General features: G+C 36.9%; 2 protein-coding genes across 5 annotated transcripts in view; one reads left to right on the top strand and one right to left on the bottom strand.

The window, feature by feature from the left end:
- Positions 1-10,122, top strand: part of SOS1 (SOS Ras/Rac guanine nucleotide exchange factor 1) — a 111,610-nt gene extending 101,488 nt beyond the window's left edge. For 3 of the 4 annotated variants that reach the window (XM_079792256.1, XM_079792253.1, XM_079792255.1), the window contains 3 exons: positions 2,466-2,510; positions 4,210-4,328; positions 5,246-10,122. In XM_079792256.1, the coding sequence (XP_079648382.1) occupies positions 2,466-2,510; positions 4,210-4,328; positions 5,246-5,734 (653 nt within the window). In that variant the 3' untranslated portion in view covers positions 5,735-10,122. The remainder of the gene's footprint in view (positions 1-2,465; positions 2,511-4,209; positions 4,329-5,245) is intronic. The other variant, XM_079792254.1, reaches the window with a different exon arrangement.
- A 4,992-nt stretch (positions 10,123-15,114) lies between these two features.
- ARHGEF33 (Rho guanine nucleotide exchange factor 33) overlaps positions 15,115-18,263 on the bottom strand; it is a 40,824-nt gene continuing 37,675 nt past the window's right edge. The window contains exon 16 of the mRNA XM_079792087.1: positions 15,115-15,509. Coding sequence (XP_079648213.1) covers positions 15,380-15,509 — 130 coding nt within the window. The 3' untranslated portion in view covers positions 15,115-15,379. The remainder of the gene's footprint in view (positions 15,510-18,263) is intronic.

Genomic DNA, 18,263 nt, shown 5'->3' with positions numbered 1-18,263 from the left:
AAAAGGGAGCCGAAGGTCTGACCGATCTTTGTGCTACACATGAGCTTTAGCTCTATTCCTTATCAGGGAAGTTTTGATAAGAAAAGGTTTAGTCCAAGCATTTCATGGAATGCACAGATTTTCTTCATAGAAGATTGTTGTATGTAATTAGTTTCTAATCTGAAATACATTTGCACTTAATAGGCTTTTGTGAATTTAAGAAGTTGTCCTTGTTCATATAATTTTTTTCTATAGGAAATGCTTATTCCTATTTCAAGAATGAGTCATTTATAAATTAGAGAGTATCTTCAACAATGGTTTCAACCATGGCGGTATACTATAATTCCCTGAGGGTTCTAATATGTAACCAAATTGGGAACCACTGTTCTATTGTTTGGGATTTGTACTGAACAAATTAATACTATGTTTTAAAATTAATTACATTTCATTCCTAAGTCATTATCAACAAATGTGTTTCATACCCAGCTGACAAGAATTTCCAGTATCTATTTCTTGATTAGAACATGTATAATTATGAGGTTTTTTTAATAGCATTTTCTAGGCAGTGAGACCAAGCAATTAATTTAAAGTGACAAATTAGTAAAGTGCCCCAAATTAACCAAATGTGTGGATCTAAGCCTGTGCTGTATATGAATGTGATCAAAGCCAAGTCCACGTCTGTGTGCACAAGTGTGTATGCATAGGTGTAATCGTTCTTTCTAAAAGCCTGCAGTTTGTAGCTGACATGAGCTTTGTGTTTTTATTTTATTTCTATGTTGTTCTAACTATGCTACCATGATCTTGAGGCTTATCTCCAGGAGGCATAGTTATTTCCTTTCTAAGTGTAAAATACAGAAGCAGGTAAACACTAGAGCAGATACTCCCTTAACCCCTGAATGTCATATGTGCCTAATAAGTAGAGAAGAGAATCACTGACAGAGCAACAGCTTCATTTAATATCAAAGTATAAAAATGAATTTTAAACTTCTGAGAGATACCTTATTAGAATTAGCGAGATTACTACCCTTTAGTAACCATGGCCTCCAAATAAATATCAGTACAGATGGAAAGGAGATAGTGTTTGATTATTTGGAAATTGGGGCTTTCTGGGGAATAAGACCACTGAATCTATAGAAGTAATCAAATTAATAGTGTAGCCAACTGAACCTGGAACGTAAAATTATCCTTGTTCTGACCAAAGAAACTAGAAAAAGCAATGGTCCAAACTAAACAACTATATTGATTTAAAATCAGTATAGATTAGACTTTTCTCTCAGTTCTTTTCTACTTTACTGCTCTTGGGGCCTTAGCTTTTATGATTTTCAATTCTTTTCTTAAAAGAATTAACATTGCTGAAATTAGAAATTCTAAATTTATCAGTGAGTTGCCTGTATAAAATGTATCTAAGCAACAAATGTTTATTGATTTTTTTAAAGTCTTCAAAAATATAGAAGAGAAAAAGCTATATCACTTTCAAGTTTGTTTGGTAATACCCAAAGCTGTAGTTATTTTATGATGAGAATATATGCCCAAGAACATTTTCAAAGGTATCCTATATAATAAAAGGGTAATATGCAAATTGACCCTAATGGGAAAATGACCAGGGAACGACTGGTTGCTATGATGCGCACTGACCACCAGGGGCATATGCTCAATGCAGGAGCTGCCCCCTGGTGGTCAGTGCACGCCCACAGGGGGAGCTCTGCTCTGCCAACAAGTCGGGCTGACGGCTCTGAGCACAGCGGTGGTGGCAGGAGCCTCTCCCACCTCCTCTGCAGCGACAAGGATGTCCAACTGCAGCTTAGACCCGCTCCCCCCAGGAAGTGGGCCTAAGCCATCTGTTGGACATCCCCTAAGGGCTCCCGGGCTGCCAGAGGGATGTCTGACTACCAGATTAGGCCCGATCCACTGAGGAGCGGGCCTAAGCCAGCAGGTGGACATCTCCCGAGGGGTCCTGGACTGTGAGAGGGTGCAGGCCAGGCTGAGGGACCCGCCCAAGTGCATGAATTTTTGTGCACCGGGCCTCTAGTATATAATTATATTAGTAAGAAATTCCTTTTTATTTTATAATTTATATAACAGAAATTCATTATTTACTACTTATTTTACAAATTTGAGTTTTCGAAATCTTAGTACATAACATATTTCTATATGTCCAGCTGAATTCTTTGCTCAAATTGGGTTTATACCTATTTTAAGTCTTCCACTAATATAGCATATTTTAGTTTTCTTATGAATACTTTTAATTTAATTATTGACATCAAGTAGTGAATCTAAAAGGAATATTCAAAATTCCCAATATGATAGTAACTCAATTTAATTCTTTATTTTTCTCAAAAGTAAGTAGTAATGAGCTTTTACTATAGACTATTATACCGTTCTTTAAACAAGAATGACAAAAGTAGCATTTTTATCCTAAATTTTTACAATTGAGTTAAATATATCAATGAAAAAAAAACACTACTTTTTCTTGTTTCCTTTCACAGGCAGCGATACCGTCTTTATCCAAGTTACACTGTCCCATGGCCCAAGTTAGTATATTTGGTTTAAGACTCAATTCTCGCTTTGGCTTTAAAAATTAAACCAAGTGTAACCTTTCCTGCTGAAACTCTTTTTGAGTCTGATAGTGTTGGTACCTTGCTTGCAACATCTTAGAAGTGAGGCCTTCACTTGTGCTATCTTTTGATCATAAATGATTTGCTTAAACTTACATACTTTTTATGCTTTTATAAAACCTTTTTCTCTTTTAAAAGAACAGTATTATATGGATGGCTTCCACATTTAACCATTTCTCTTTTCCAACTGTAGAATTTCAATTATTTAATGTTCAACTTGATAAAAAAGCAAGAGCATGCATGCGCATATGGGAATGCTGGCAGCTATGTGCAGTTTCTAAACCACAAAACACACTTAGCCTGGTGACAGCACAGATTGCAAATAACTGTTATTTGACTTTAGAAGAACTATCTTATAATTGTAACTACTTAAGTTATATGGCCTATTCATCACTGTTAAGCAAAATAAAGTTCCATTGTAGATATTTGCTTTTCATTTTAAAGTAAACTAAAAATTTACCAAATTATTCCATCAATTTTAAACTAATAAGCTAATATCTTTTGCTGTCCTTCATACAAATGATTTCAAAATATGTACAAGAAATATTAATTATAAGCTAAATAACATAGTCTCTTAAGAAAAAAAAGGTAGGTGATCAAATGTTACTCGGTTGAATAATATCAATACACAAAGTACTCTTTTTAAATTCTATATCGTTATAACATTTAATTGACAAAATAAATGCTGTCAGTGCTTAAAGGAATAAAGAACCTGCCTGTATGATTTTGAATGATTGTTTAAGTGTTTTTTCATATCTTTTTTATAGTGCTCATAAACTAGCTTAACAACTTAATAAGTTAATATCTTTCAAAGTGCAATTATTTACATGCCTATATTATGCCCTTGTCATCAAAATGTCTGTAAGATAGGTTCCAATTAGAAGCTTTACTTATTTTTTTTGTGCCAGTTCATCAACTTATTCTTAAATCAGGTTCAGTAGCTTCTAATGTAATTTCTGTTTTTATTATCACTGATCTTGAATAGCTCCATCACAATTAAAACTTGTAGATTAGAGTATGATGAACCTGATTTTGCTTACTCACCAAGGAGAGCCTATGTCTAAGCAAAATGAGGAGAGACCCCTCCCGCAGACACTAGATTCTCTCTCTCCCTGGCATCCTTGGAGAGGATTGCTGGGGAGACTGGTTAAGATCAGAAACTAATCCCAAGCACTATCCAGTAAGGGTAGGAAAATTCTATACTAACAAAGCCGGGGGGGGGGGGGGGGGTAATGAGCCCATCACAAAAGCTTAACAAAAATAATCATTCTAAGGGTTTTTAATAGTTTGCTGTCTTTCCCAGAAATCTGACAGACCCAAATCAAAAAATTCCAGTTATAAATTAACAGTAGGGATGTTATTTTGTTCAAAAAGCAAAATAACAGAATATGTTAGGCAACTTTTTTTTCTGAAAATTCTGCTAAAAATATTTCTGCATGCTTTTATAGCAGTTTGCTTTAATAAAGGAATACTATCGGGTATGGTTTATTGAACTGCTTTTGATACTTCTGTACATTTCTTTTAATAAATACAAGCAGTTTCCAGCTAAGCCTTTTCAGGATTAATAGGTGAAATAAAATTCTGTGACCTTTTTAAAAATGTTAACATTCTACAGGATCTGCTTCAGTATCGTCTATAAGCTTAACGAAGGGCACTGATGAAGTGCCTGTCCCCCCTCCTGTTCCTCCAAGAAGACGACCAGAGTCAGCCCCTGTGGAATCCTCCCCATCTAAGGTAAAGTAGAAACCGTGTGATCTGGAAACTGGAATCGTTGCAGTTCTGTTATCCTCAATTGCTATGTGCAGTTTAGTTCTTACTGGATTAGATTAACACTTCAGAGTATTTGGGCTACATGGAGATTAAACAAGGATTAAATACAGATTTACTATTTTATTTATTTTATTCTGAAATTGGTTTTTTGGTATATTATCAAAACCCTTGTTAATCTAAGTCATAGGTTAGATTAACAAGGAAAAAACAAGTTTAATCTATAAAGTAAGACTAATATACTCTCAAGCAGTTCTTAAAAAATACAGAGAGGGAAAGAAAGAAGGAAAGAGGTCTGAAGCTTTATATAAAATCACATTTTAAGTGCTGAATGTTACCTATCTGAACCCTTTTAATAGTGAATCTGACATGCTCTTAAGTGGGATTTTCATGCAGATTCTGAGTTGGAAGAGACTTTAAAGACTCATAATAGCTACTTTTCTACTTAGTTAAACTTCTTTCTTTGCCAACTGTTAACTTGATTCAGTGGTTCTCCAAGTGTCCAAAGGGCAGAGAACCTGGATAAATCAAGACACTCTTTATAGAACATGAAATATAAATATAGTAGGGTTAATATTGTAAAATTAACAGGTAACTTACGTTAAAAAGAAAAGATCTTATATTAGATAGACTGATAGGTAAGCAGTAGCAAACAACAATATTTGAGAAAAATAAAGTAAAAACATTGAGAAAAAATTTTTCATGAATTGGCATACCCTCCCATTTAAAACATATGAAGAACTACCTGATCCATATCTAGGGCTCTTCCAATAGCATGTTTGAAAACCCCAACTTAATTTTAAATATGTTCTTGGTACTACATATGTGAAATTACTAATAAATGTTTTGGTGTGTGTTTTGTTTTGTTTTTTCATTTGTCTTAGATTATGTCTAAGCATTTGGACAGCCCCCCAGCAATTCCTCCTAGGCAGCCCACATCAAAAGCCTATTCACCAAGATACTCAATATCAGACCGGACCTCCCTATCAGATGCTCCTGAAAGCCCTCCTCTATTACCACCACGAGAACCTGTGAGGACACCTGATGTTTTCTCAAGCTCACCACTACATCTCCAACCTCCCCCTTTGGGCAAAAAAAGTGATCACAGCAATGCCTTCTTTCCAAACAGCCCTTCCCCCTTTACACCACCTCCTCAAACACCTTCTCCTCATGGCACGAGGAGACATCTGCCATCACCACCATTGACACAAGAAGTGGACCTTCATTCCATTGCTGGGCCACCTGTTCCTCCACGGCAAAGCACTTCTCAGCATATCCCTAAACTCCCTCCAAAAACTTACAAAAGGGAGCACACACACCCATCCATGCACAGAGATGGACCACCGCTGTTGGAGAATGCCCATTCTTCCTGAGTTCCTCTGTACTGGATGTACATTTCCCTGTCCCCAAATCCATTGCTGGCAATGGATGCACTGAATGTGCCAGCACTGAGGAGTTAAAATGAGAACTCCAAACACTAACGACTCTACTTCAAGATGCAGTATAAGACAGTTTTAACCTAGACGAATATGGTATTCGTTTAGAACACGGAAAGACTGATCTAGAGGAATTGGACAACTGATTGCACCTGAAACCCAATTAAAGGGACTTTTTCCAGCCAGTGGGTTGGAGCCCTGTTTTTGTGAAGTGATCTTTATCATTAAAGGGATGGAAAAACACAGTCTCGTGTCCAGCAGGCCCACATGATGACAGTTTTTGTAATTCAAAATATTATGCACTTTTTAAAAAAGAAATTTTAAACAGGGATCTTCATATAACCCTTTGTTTTCTTTTGCTTTTACTTGTCCGACTTTAGAATATTTTCTTTAAAGTCATTCAAAGGACTGTGAGGAAAGGCTGTGGTGCCTGACCTTGTTGGAATCAAGGCCCAGCATGTACTACAGTCCTGTTTACAGATCATTACAGTGAATTGAATGGGTACCAAGGCTTCACCAAAGAGGTACTTTTTTTTTTAAGAATAATTATACCAATTTTAAGAGTCTGTCCCCACCCATCCTCTCTATACAAACAAAACGTGATGGTGTTGCCTTCAAACGAGAATTTTTGTGTCATTAACATGACAGAAGAACTTTTTTTTTAAAAATGTAACTGTCAAGTATACAATTTACATTTAGGAGACTGTTAATCTATGCTAGGTTGTCATTTTCCCCCCTTCTCCCACAAAAGTTTACTGGTAATCCACGTTATGGCTCGTAGCTGTCCCTCTAACCGTACTGTGGAAATGCAGTCACCCAGTGTGAAAAGAAGCACTTCGTACTTGCTGGGCATCACTGACACCATTCATGTTTTACTGATAGTTGAGCAATCAGCATATCTAGAATTACCTTGCATTGCCTAAATCATGTGTATATAGTGAATGTTATATAATAAACTTGGCAGGTCTGTTTTAATTTAATTGAATAAAGATACAAATACCTTGTTGACTGGCATATATTAAATTATTATGTGGATAAAATGGTTGATTCTTATTTCTTTCAGTTGAAACACACACACAAACACTAAGCATAAAAGTGCGCATTGTGGTATGCCTTGGTTTCTAGTCCTGGATGTATGTATTCATCTTAAAGAATGATCTGAAGTTACAGTTTGGCATATAGGATAGTATTTGGTTAGAATAGGATGGGTATCTAAGCAGAACTTTGCAGGTTTTTTAATTTCCTAGGCAACATGTATACAGTTTGTCAAAGTTTATATTAAACATTCTACCTTGCTTGAGGTCTTTGCTCTATCAGAACTATTCATAAGAGAACATCTACCTACATCGTTAAAATGATAATATGGATTATTCATTAAGCCTATGTACTGATCTTCTGAGTCTAACAAATACTGTGACTGAAATGCATGCAACTTGCTGAAGAGAAAAAGTTTTCTTAATCTCCACTATAATGTCTGTGAAACTTGCAGTGTTCCATCCTTAGAGCGTCATCAGTTCATCAGTATCTGCATGTGTCTGAATAATGAAGCAACATGTCAGCAATTCTGTTAACCATGCCATTAGAGACATTTTAGAAGTGCTGCATTATGGTGAAAACCCAATACTTTAATAATTTCCTGTGACATGTATTAGAGCATTAAATGTACATTATAATAATACAGTATATAGTCCTTTAAGACCAGAATGTTGATTGCATCATCATTAAGCAATCCATCCTAGCATATGCTTATTTATTTGTTAGAGTTGAATCTTTGTTTAATATCTGCACCATTCCTATTATGATAGGTAGCCTTTTAAAAGTCTCCCAAAAAATTAATTTCAAATCCACTGTTGTATGCACATGTCCGTAAGACCATTCATTCAATAAGTACTTATCTAAGCCTACTTACTAGTGCTGCTACAATTAATCATAATACACATTCCAGAATCTCCCATGACTTTTTATTAGACCAGCCTCATTGTCCCTAGGATTTCCCTTTTTATGTCTTATTGATCATTTCTCTTTTTAATTACCCCATCCCCACTCCAAATGAGAACCTGAGAAGAGTCACATTGAAGCCCATTCAATATCTCTGGCCAGTGTGTTCACCTTCAATAAGGGTTTTCAACCTGCCTGATCGTATAAAGGGGGAAAAAACAAGATTTGGAGCTCTAATCATACTTTGCAAGAGGGGAACCATTCTAGAACCGGTGGTTCTAGGAGACCACTGCATTGGCTTTGTGTGCATTGTGGAGAGAGGGATACTTCTTTATTTTGAAATGTGACATCTGGGTAAAAATGTTTTCTGCAGTGATAACTAATTAGAAAAATTCCAGTTGGATACCCTTAAATGGTGGTGAGAAAACTGTATCTTTGCCTTCACCTTTGCAACATTAACTAGCTGACAAATTTATTGTTTGTAACTAAAATGTACTTAGGGACAAGAAGTGGCTGAGAAGATAAATGCATCACCACAAAATTCTGCTTTTGAATCCAGGACATTATAAGACAGTCAAGCAGCATGATTTTTTCAAAACCAGGTTTCAAAATATGGAACATATATTTTAGAAATAGAAATGTTCTTAGATGTTTCATTATCTTTGGACCACACAAGGATAATGTTTCCAGGTTGGATTTATGTAAGTGGGCTAATAACTAATATAACAGAAAGGGAGCCTTTTCACATATCTAAGCACTTTTAAAAGCAGGAACAGATAAGTACATGTTTCTAAATTTATTCAAAGGTTATTTACTCTTCCCAGTCTCCAATGTATTTTAAGAGTACAAATTATCAGGAAATATTACAAACATTAAAAGTTTGTTTAAAAGTTGTTAGGTATTAATTATGTATTTAGCAAGTTACTGTGCTCTTAACAACTCAAGAATGTTTTGCTTTACTGGGTCTGAATTTAGCAAAGAGCATGCCACATGAATTATACTACAATCAACAACAGTCTAGTGAACAAGTACTATTTCAGATGGAGGCTATATTATGGTTCTAAATTCTTAATGTGGTTTTTTTTCCCCACAAGTCAAAAATTAAGCAAACCAAAACATAGTTGGTATCTATGATCATGCTCTTAATTCTCAAGTTTAGCTTACTTTAGTCATGTATTTCATTGTCTTTTAATGACAGCTTAAATTCAGTTTTAAATGGCTCAACAAAATGAGAAATGGAGGGAGGGGTGTCCCAATTTGTTAGTGTACATAATATTGAGAAAAACCATTTTTTCCCTCCAGATTTAGAATGAAAAATTTAACCATTTATTTCTTGGTGTTCTGCTGCTATGGGTAGATTAACTTGTTCTTTTAACTTATATTGTTTGTTATACAAGTGCAGGTCCTGTTGTGTTGCATATTAATCTTTACCAGTAAAATAAACATCACAAGGCTAGTATCAGTTTGGCTGAAAGAATTATGCAGTAAGATTATAAGGGAAAATGATGACTTAGTTTACTTATTCAATATTTTTCTTTTGAACATCTCATTACTAGCTTTTAAAGTCATTTCATAATCCTTTATACATGAGCCAATACAATGTTTTGAGCTCTAGTTAAGAAGCATGAGATCTATATGATAAATCTAAACAACAAAAGCACTTGTAACTTGTTTTGTAAATTTCATGCCTTATTTTCCATTTTTGACACCGTAAAGTGCATTTTTTGTCGACTGTGAGTAAATTTCCCTTTTGCCTTTAATGAAAATAGTGCATTAAGTAGCCAATTGCTGCAAAATTATAAAGCAAGTTAGCTAAAGGTGGATCATAATGGACTACCACTCAAAGAAACAAGATGCATAACGGTGGAAGTCACATGTGTGGCTTTAGGGAGCGCACACCTGTGCCAGATGCATGCCACTTTCAGTAGCTGCCAAATGTGCCTTTAATTAAGAACATCTCTAATTTTTTTCTTCAAATCAAGTCAGCATTTGGGGGTGGGATCAGGGCAGGGGACTTTGGGGTGCAAATATCTGGTGAAATACCAGAGAAGAAGCCTTTGTTTGTCAAAGTGACATGTATAACTTTAGTTGAAACATGTTTATGTATATATGCGTGTATTTGCCTTTGTTTAGTAGCACAGTATTTGCTAAAATAATTGTCAAAAAATTGCTGTCAGTCTTACTTTAATGTAAAAACAAAGTGTGGTCTATACATCTAATATGGCCTTTGTACCTAACTATGTTCGTAGGTAATCTTTGTACTCTATGTGCAGCAGTATTTGGTTTGCATTTAAAGTGAAAATAATGGCTGTTATTTTTCTGGCATTACTAAGATAAACTGAAAAATAATAAAGAAAAATGCCTTACATAGCCCACAGTGTATTATTTTTGCATGTATTTATCTTAGAGGACACTATTTTTAATGTCATTAATGTTTTTCATCTTAGCTCATACTTGCCACAATGAAATAGTTTGCTCTTTATCATGGCCTTGCCTTAGAGGTGCTTATTCCTGTTATCACAATATTATAAAAGAAGTTCAGTATTTCCTTCTGTATCAAGCCCTGTGATTGTAGTGAGTGGGAGGCCCTTGAAATGAAAATTAGTACTTTAGTGATCTTGGGTGTCACCTGGATGAAGTTTCAGAGGCCTAAGGCATTTGTAGCCCATAAAAGTTCTGCGATATCACAGTTCCTCGATCGGAAAGTTTTGCTGAGACCTGCTGGAACGTGGCAGCCTGACATTTAGCAGTTCTGTCTAGACGTGGCATGGAAAGGTACAGTTCACAGTTGCACAATGTAAAGAATTATGCAAATGTAAAGTTATTCATGATGAACTAGACAATGTAAAAACTGATGAATCCTTAGAGATCCAATATCCTTATTTAAAAATTGAAGCAAGTGAGGCCTGGAGCTGAGATGACTTAGCCAACATCAAGTGGCAGTTAATGACTGAGACCACCAACTCAACTTTGATTCCTAGTTGGAGGAATGCTTTCAGAAACAACTAAAATTTATTAGTGGTCCTCCCTACCCCCACCCCCGGTTTAAAGACCAAATTTCACTTGTAGGCCACTGTGAAATCCAAGTATGTATTATTGAGTATATAATTTAGGCAATCAATAGCTATAGGAAAATAACTTTAATATTGATATTAGTCAAACGATTCTGAATTGGCTCTTATAACGTCACTTTCTTTGAATTTTAACCAGGTGGTTTGTTTTTCTATTTATTTAATCATGTTAGCTCCTCACAGATTCCGGGCACTTAAGTCTCTAAGGCACAGCCCACAGCTGATCCCTCCTCTTTGCAGACAGACGCACATGGTTTCCAGAGGTAAGGAGGGCTTTGATAGAGTAAAACCAAAAAAGCAGTTTATGCCCATTCTAACATTTTACGATTGTTGATTTTCACTGAGGGCAAGAAAAACACTACAGTCATTTTCAGAAGTTGGTTTCTCTACCTTCATGATTCATCAAGAAAAGGAAGAATCATTGTGATACAAGAGCACAATAAGCAAGTGCCTTGAAAACACACATCTGTGTTCACTCTCTGGTTCTATTACTTACTAGATGTGTTACTTTGGAGAAGTTATTTAATGAGTCTCTGTTCCTTATCAGTGCATGAGGTTAACAGATCTACTCTACTATCGGTGACTATTGTGGGGTTTAAAGATACACTAATTCTCTATAAAGTCATCAATAAGTTCTGCAACTTTAAGCAAATTGACATAATGAAACCAGTTTAACCACAGGTTATTTGATACAAACAAGAGTAAAGTTCCTAGAATATCTCATCAATGTTATAATGAAACAACATTCACGAAACACTATTATTCAAGGACCTGCTATAATATGTGTAAAGTCCAATGCCTTTTACAGAGTAGTTGCACATTAAATGGTAACTGAAGTTGAAAGGGACATGTTTTCAAAATTTGCCTGCTATTAGATATCTTTTAAGAGGTTGATGGTTCATCCTGAAGTCCCCATAGTTTGATTCTTTGCAGCTTCCTTTAATGTTTATTGTCATTTAAATTGGTTTTGCGTGACCTTAGTTATAAACATCTGATAAGGGCCCATCTGACTATTCAACTTTCAGCAAGTATTTATTGTTCCAGGTAGAGTTCTGATGTTAGGAATATGACACAGAACAGAACAGATGAAAATTCATGCCATCATGGGATTAATAGTAGTCAGAAGATGTAGACAATAGGTAATGAAAATAAATAGGTGTATCATACATTAGAATGTTGCAACTGCTATGAACAAGGACAAGGTGGCTGGGAACGTAGGGGACAGGAGGTGAAACTTAAAGGTGATGGTCAGTCAGCCTCGTGGACAAGGTGACCGATGAGTGAAGATTTGAAGGAGGTGAAGGAATGAGACATGCAAGTATCTGGGAAAAGAATATACCAAGTCCCAGGGAACAGTCAATTCAAAATCTCACAGGCAGGAATATACTTGGCATAGCTTAGGAATAGTGAGGCTGCTTGTATATGGAGAGGAGTGAATGTGGGTGAAACAGGAAATGCCATTAGAGGTTTAATGTGGTCCAGATCACTTGTAATGACTTTGGCTTCTGTTTGAGAGAAATAAAACCTTACGACGGTTTGAGCAGAGGCATGACATGATCTGATTTACACTTAACGGGATCACTCTGGCTGCTATGTTGAGAATAATTAGGGTTTAAAAGTGGGAATAAGGCCTGACTGGTGTGGCTCGGTGGTTGAGCATCAACCTATGAACCAGGAGGTTGTGGTTTGATTCCCGGTCAGGACACATGCTTGGGTTGCAGGCTTGATCCCCAGTGGGAGGGGTGTATGAGGCAGCCAAGCAATGATTCTGTCGTTATTGATGTTTCTATCTCTCTCTCCCTTCCTCTCTGAAATCAATAATAAAATAAAATAAAAAAGAAGTGGGAATAAGGAGGCTAGCCCAATAGAAGGCAGCTTGGCCAATGTGACAGCAGTGGAGGTGGTGAGAAAGAGGTCAAAGTCTGAAAAAAAGAAAAAGAAAAGAAAAGGAAAAAAAAAGAGGCTGGAGTCTGGACATATTAGGAAGACAGCCAAGTTGGCTGTAAGAAATAGAAATGTCAAGGATGACATCAGTGTTTTTGACCTTGGAAGGACAAAGTTACCATTAATTTAGTTGGGGAATATATGGTTGAAGCAGGCTTGGACATGTTAAGTTCAATAAATATATTAGACATCTGAGATATGCCAAGGAGGCAGTCAAAGATATAAGTCTGGAGTTTAGGAGAGAATTTTGGGCTGGAGATATAAAGTTGGAAATCACTTTCATAAAGATCCTATTTTAAAGCCAGCGGACTGGAAAAAGAAGAGATCTAAGCAAAGGGGAGACCTGGGACCAAGAAGGAACTGCCAATGAAAAAAGATGATCAGGAGGCATGAGTATGTTGTGTCCTTGAGGTCTAATGAAGAAATTTCAGAAGGAGGGAGTGATCAGGATGTCAAATGCTATTTGACAGATGTCTGAGAATGGACCATTCCTTTAGCAAGGTGAAAGTGATGAGCAGTCAGGGCCTTCTGAATTTAATAAAAAGTGGGAGGAGAGAAACTGGAGCAGTTTCTTCTTTCAAGTTTTACTATAAAAGAAAGCAGAGAACTGTCAAGAGATTTCTTTTGCTTAAAAAATGGGAGAAATAAGAGCATGTCTGTATGCTGAAGGGTCTTCCCTAGTTGAAAAGGAATATGTGGTAATGAGGAAAGGGGATGTATCCAGTGCTAAGTGGAAACAACCCACTTAGAAACACAGATGGTATCCAGCCACAGGCATTTACAGTAGATGCCACTATCTTTAGATGAATGGGTTTATATACACGAGAAAGAAGCAACACATTCCATTTTCTTACTGATAATTAAGAGCATTTAATGCTACTATGTCTCTAGGGAATGAGGCAAGAAGGAGGGATAAAAATCACTATTTTATAGTTAACAAACTGGTTTAGATGACTTATCCAAGATTATGCACTAAGCTCTTCAAAAACAACATTAATTTTGGAAAACAAGTTACTTGTATTAGGTACAAAAATTTTAACTACTTTGAATGTCTGACAACTTTCCAAAATAATATTTTCTTTCTTACCTAAATCACATCCTCATGTTCTTATAAAGTGTAAAAATTCACTCTAGTGTCACACAACAATTTCTTCAAGCACTGTCCCCAAAACTTTTTTTGGCCCGATAATAGAAATAAATCTAATTTCAAAGGAGTTCAATAATTTTGGGAAAATGGACAGTTTGACTTACTTAAACTTAAATATTGGAAACCCCCCAAACTTGGCAGCCAATCCTTAGGTGTTCCAGACGACCTATTGTTCAAAATATTAAGGAATGAGTTCCTAAGTAGTCACCAGAGAAGTAGAAGAAAACTTGTAACACTTAAAAGTGAAACTTCCCCATTTGATCAAACAGTGCATTACTAGAGGAATATTCTCCAAGAAATAAGTGTGGGTGCCAAGATTTTGAATAAACAGTAACCAAATGCCCCTAATTTAGTATAGACAATAGCCTAGAAATGGATACTAATTGTTTAAACCTAATTTTTTTTTTCTATTATGATTCTGATGTTTGGGGCATGTCAAGGAGGTAGGCCATCTTAGACATACCCATGTGGAAATAGAGCACATTTTATTACCCCACATCCAAGCAAGCCTCATTGCAAAGATTCTTGTCTGAGCTTTAAGAACTCTGTTTCTTTACAACTTCAGGAAAACAGAATAAGGTACTGCTAGCCCTAAGTTTTCATGGCTCATATGTGAGCCATTAACGCATTAATGTGTTGCCACCTTCCTTCCAGGATGAAGGAAGCTTTTAAGAGGATGCGGCTAAATCAGTGCTTTCCCCCCGAATCCATCTGATCATGAGGGTGTGTGTAGCACTCAAGATAACTAGGGGATCTCTGAGTCCTCAATAAAACAGACTCTGGACTGTTCCCATCTGCCGCAACACACACACACACACACACACACACACACACACACACACAAATGTTTCTTTAGCCTCCAACTTTCTAAAGAAATCCTTGTTTCCTCTACTGATTTTCATAACCATAGAACACCAGAAATACTACTCATAAGGTTCTCTTCCTGTTTGGAGATCAATGTGTCTTTTGTATCATGGTATAAAATCTCCACAACCCAAGAATTGCAACATGTAAAATAAATCCTGTTAATTGATTCCTTTGCCTTAAGGAATGTTAGGTACTGCCGTGGAGCCTAAGAACACTGAGATGAATTATAAGCCAAATGTCTAGGAAGCATAAAATGCATATCCATGTTAAATGTGAACAAGCTAATGTCATACTAGGACAATGACTTCAAGGTGGAAGTTTTGATCTTACAAACGTTTATTTTCCTCCACATTTTGTGTGTGTTTTTTTATAATACTGTGAAAAGTCTTCATTTCCCTTTCCCCAAGTGTTGAGGTTCAAAAAGCCAGTTCTCAACCATAGACTAATCTTCATCTCTTCAATGTCTTGTTTGTATGCTGATTTAGTTTCATATGTAAGTATTTATATTAGTTTTCCTCAGGGATTTATACACCAATATATATATTTTTCCTACACAAATATATACAAGCTTTTGATCCTCATCTTACCACTTGACAATACAACTTTAAGTATGTTTTACACAGCTGTTCCTTGGTCAAGGTCATTTGCAAGAGCAAGTCGGTTTCTGAAGAAATCTTGTTTGGTGGGTGAAGGATCCATTGAGGGATTCTCATTAGTTTTTTCCCTGTATTCTGATCCACTGGACCTAAAATCTCAGCACACAGATAAAGTACAGGTTGATTTGGTTTTAATTGTTCTCAAATATTTTATCTATCCAAATTGTTTTGCATTTGTAAAACAGTTACCTCCTAGACCTGGAATAATATTTACTTCCCCTGAATTTCATGACTCAGGACATGTGTAACTAAGATTTATAGGGAACATAAAGAGAATATCTTTCTAATGCTTTATGGGGACAACTGTAACAACTGTGTATGTCAGTGTAAGATATTGTGTAATAACACTGTAAAAGGGGAACAAAGCTCAGAAAATTCAAGAAATCCTATTTTTTGATTCAACCAAGTAACTACTCCACAAACAAGTAAGGCCCTTAAATTAAAATGGATGGAATTCATTGTTCTCAACCAAGGTTATCAAGGGTCTTTACTGAACTTGGGCATTACATTACAAACTCTTGCTTTTACTGGTTTTCATTTTTGAATGAAAGATTTATTGAAACCAACCACACACATATGCTACATTTGGTAGGATGCAGAAATTGGTACAGTAATCAGATTGAGGAGACTCTGTAATCTCAACCACCACGAAGGAGACCAAGCCCAATCAATAGTCAACAACTCAGATCAGTCCAAGTGAGTCCCCAGTCCAGGGTGCATTCTTCCTTTATCTTGGTTAAGCCAGTTGGGCAATCCATTCCAGCTCTGTACCTTCTCCAGTTTGTTCATGTCAGAAGTCCCTGGAGGGAGGAGGCTTTCTGGAAATACCTCTGATAAGCTAGGCTGGGGCCCTTTGGCTAGCTTAAACTCTGAGCTAGAATAGGTAAAACTATCCCAGCGACTAGAAACTAATATCTTAAAGACCTCAGGTAGGATGTATGAAAGTGATGTTAGACATGAAGTTCTTTGTCCAAAGCTCCTACACAACTAAACAAGTTCTCCATATGTGGAGGCAGAGTCAGGCATGCTTCCACTACCCACAGAGAAGAATAACTCCTTTCCCTGCCATCGGTGTACTAGGAGTCCTCACTGTTATTAGGTCAGTTAATTATGACTATCATTTACTGAAATTGCTGGGCAGAATTCAAACATCCTTTTTACTTTATTAAAGGAAGAAAGTTAGATCCACACAAAGAATAAAATCCAAATGTCTGGAAACCTGATGACTGACTAGATATTTTTACTTTTCACCCTGATAGTTGGTATCACAGATGAAGCCACAGCCGCCCAGCATACTTTCTACCTCTGGTCTGTAAGGAGCACTTTCCTGCTACATCCCAGTGCATTGAAGAAAAACTATTCTATCTCTCAACCCAAGTGCATCTGGGCAGTCATCAGATAAGATGATATCCGGGTGGGGTGAAAGTCCTCTTCCTTTCCAGGAGCCCCCTTGCAATTCTCCCTTGAAACAGCCTCCACAAGCCCGCCCTCACAGAACTCCTGGCCTTCTCTCTCCTCTCAGAACTCCCACCTGCCTCCAATCCAAGTCATCCCTGGTAAGTACAGTTGTGTCCAAAATGTTAGGAAGATATTGACCATTTCATTCTTCTCCCCATATCGTCTGTTACCCACAAGACTAGGGAATGCCTATAAGTTTTAGGGACAGAAAGTAGGAAGCAAGATTTGAATCTGGCTGGTGTGTTTTTTCTGAATTGTTCCCCTACGTGGCAGCTTCTCATCAGAAAGTCATTGGTCAAAACTTGCAATCTCTACCTCACATTTCCCCTTGGCTACATCTGATCTCTCCAAAACCCAACATGTCATATTTGATGGTTCCAACATGCAACTATTTAGTGTTTACCTGGAAATGGGAAAGCTTTGATGTCACCACCAGCCCCAAGGACCACAGAAATCTTCACCAGATGCGTTCCCATTTCTGAAACAAATGCCAAAATCGCCCTGTCTAGTTTTCAAAGTCCATGAACTCAACTTAGTTTTTTCTTTTTTAACTGCTCTTCTCATAAACAACCTCTGTGTGTCTCCAGGTATGTGAATTTCTCTGTGCTTCTTGACATTAACTATTAATTAACTAATGGCTAACTTGCTAATCCTTTTAAAAATCTAGCATCCACTGTAGCCATGACTAAAAGCTCATTTTTTCATCCTTTTAAAGGCAATTTTAACTGACCTCTCTACTGCGTACATGGTGTGTGGCCGCTTCGACAGCTGGACTCTTCCAAGGTGTGGCTGTTAGGCTCTGAAGTAATATTGACCTAAATTACTTGGAAATCACCTGCAGACTGAGGAGAAAGGGCCTGAGTATTTGCTTTTACTCCCTTTCTCTATAAACGAGAAAATGGCTTTTGAGCTCCTGGAGCCATGGCAGGTGAGTGCAGGGCAGATTTGAGCAGGCACTGAAGACACAGGCAGGCAAACACTTGCTGGGTAAGGGTTCAACGCTGCCAGTACATTCTGACACCTAACCATCCAAGTTAAATTTGCTACAAATAAACCTTGAAAGTCTGGAGCTGGGGAAGGGAAGAGGGAGTGGAATCTGGTGCACAGAACCCTCTGACCTAAGAAGGGCTGGTTTTCTGATTGGAAAGACTGTCCACTTTGAAAGCTTTAGGAGGCATATCCCTGGAGAAGTAAGGGGCATGTCTCCTAGTAATCAACAAGGTGACGGACAAATGAGCTTTTGCTTATTACATGTTTGCGGAGTGCTTACTATCTTTACACCTTGCAGCTAGGTTACCCTTACATTTGGGCTGTAAGCTCTTAATGGACTACAACTATTCCTTTTACTTCGTTTCTGCTAAACAGAACCTAGTACACTAAAGATC

The sequence above is a fragment of the Cnephaeus nilssonii genome (assembly GCF_951640355.1).
Source record: "Cnephaeus nilssonii genome assembly, chromosome: 15".
In the NCBI taxonomy this organism is placed as follows: domain Eukaryota; kingdom Metazoa; phylum Chordata; class Mammalia; order Chiroptera; family Vespertilionidae; genus Cnephaeus; species Cnephaeus nilssonii.
This window is presented reverse-complemented; position numbering and strand designations above follow the sequence as displayed.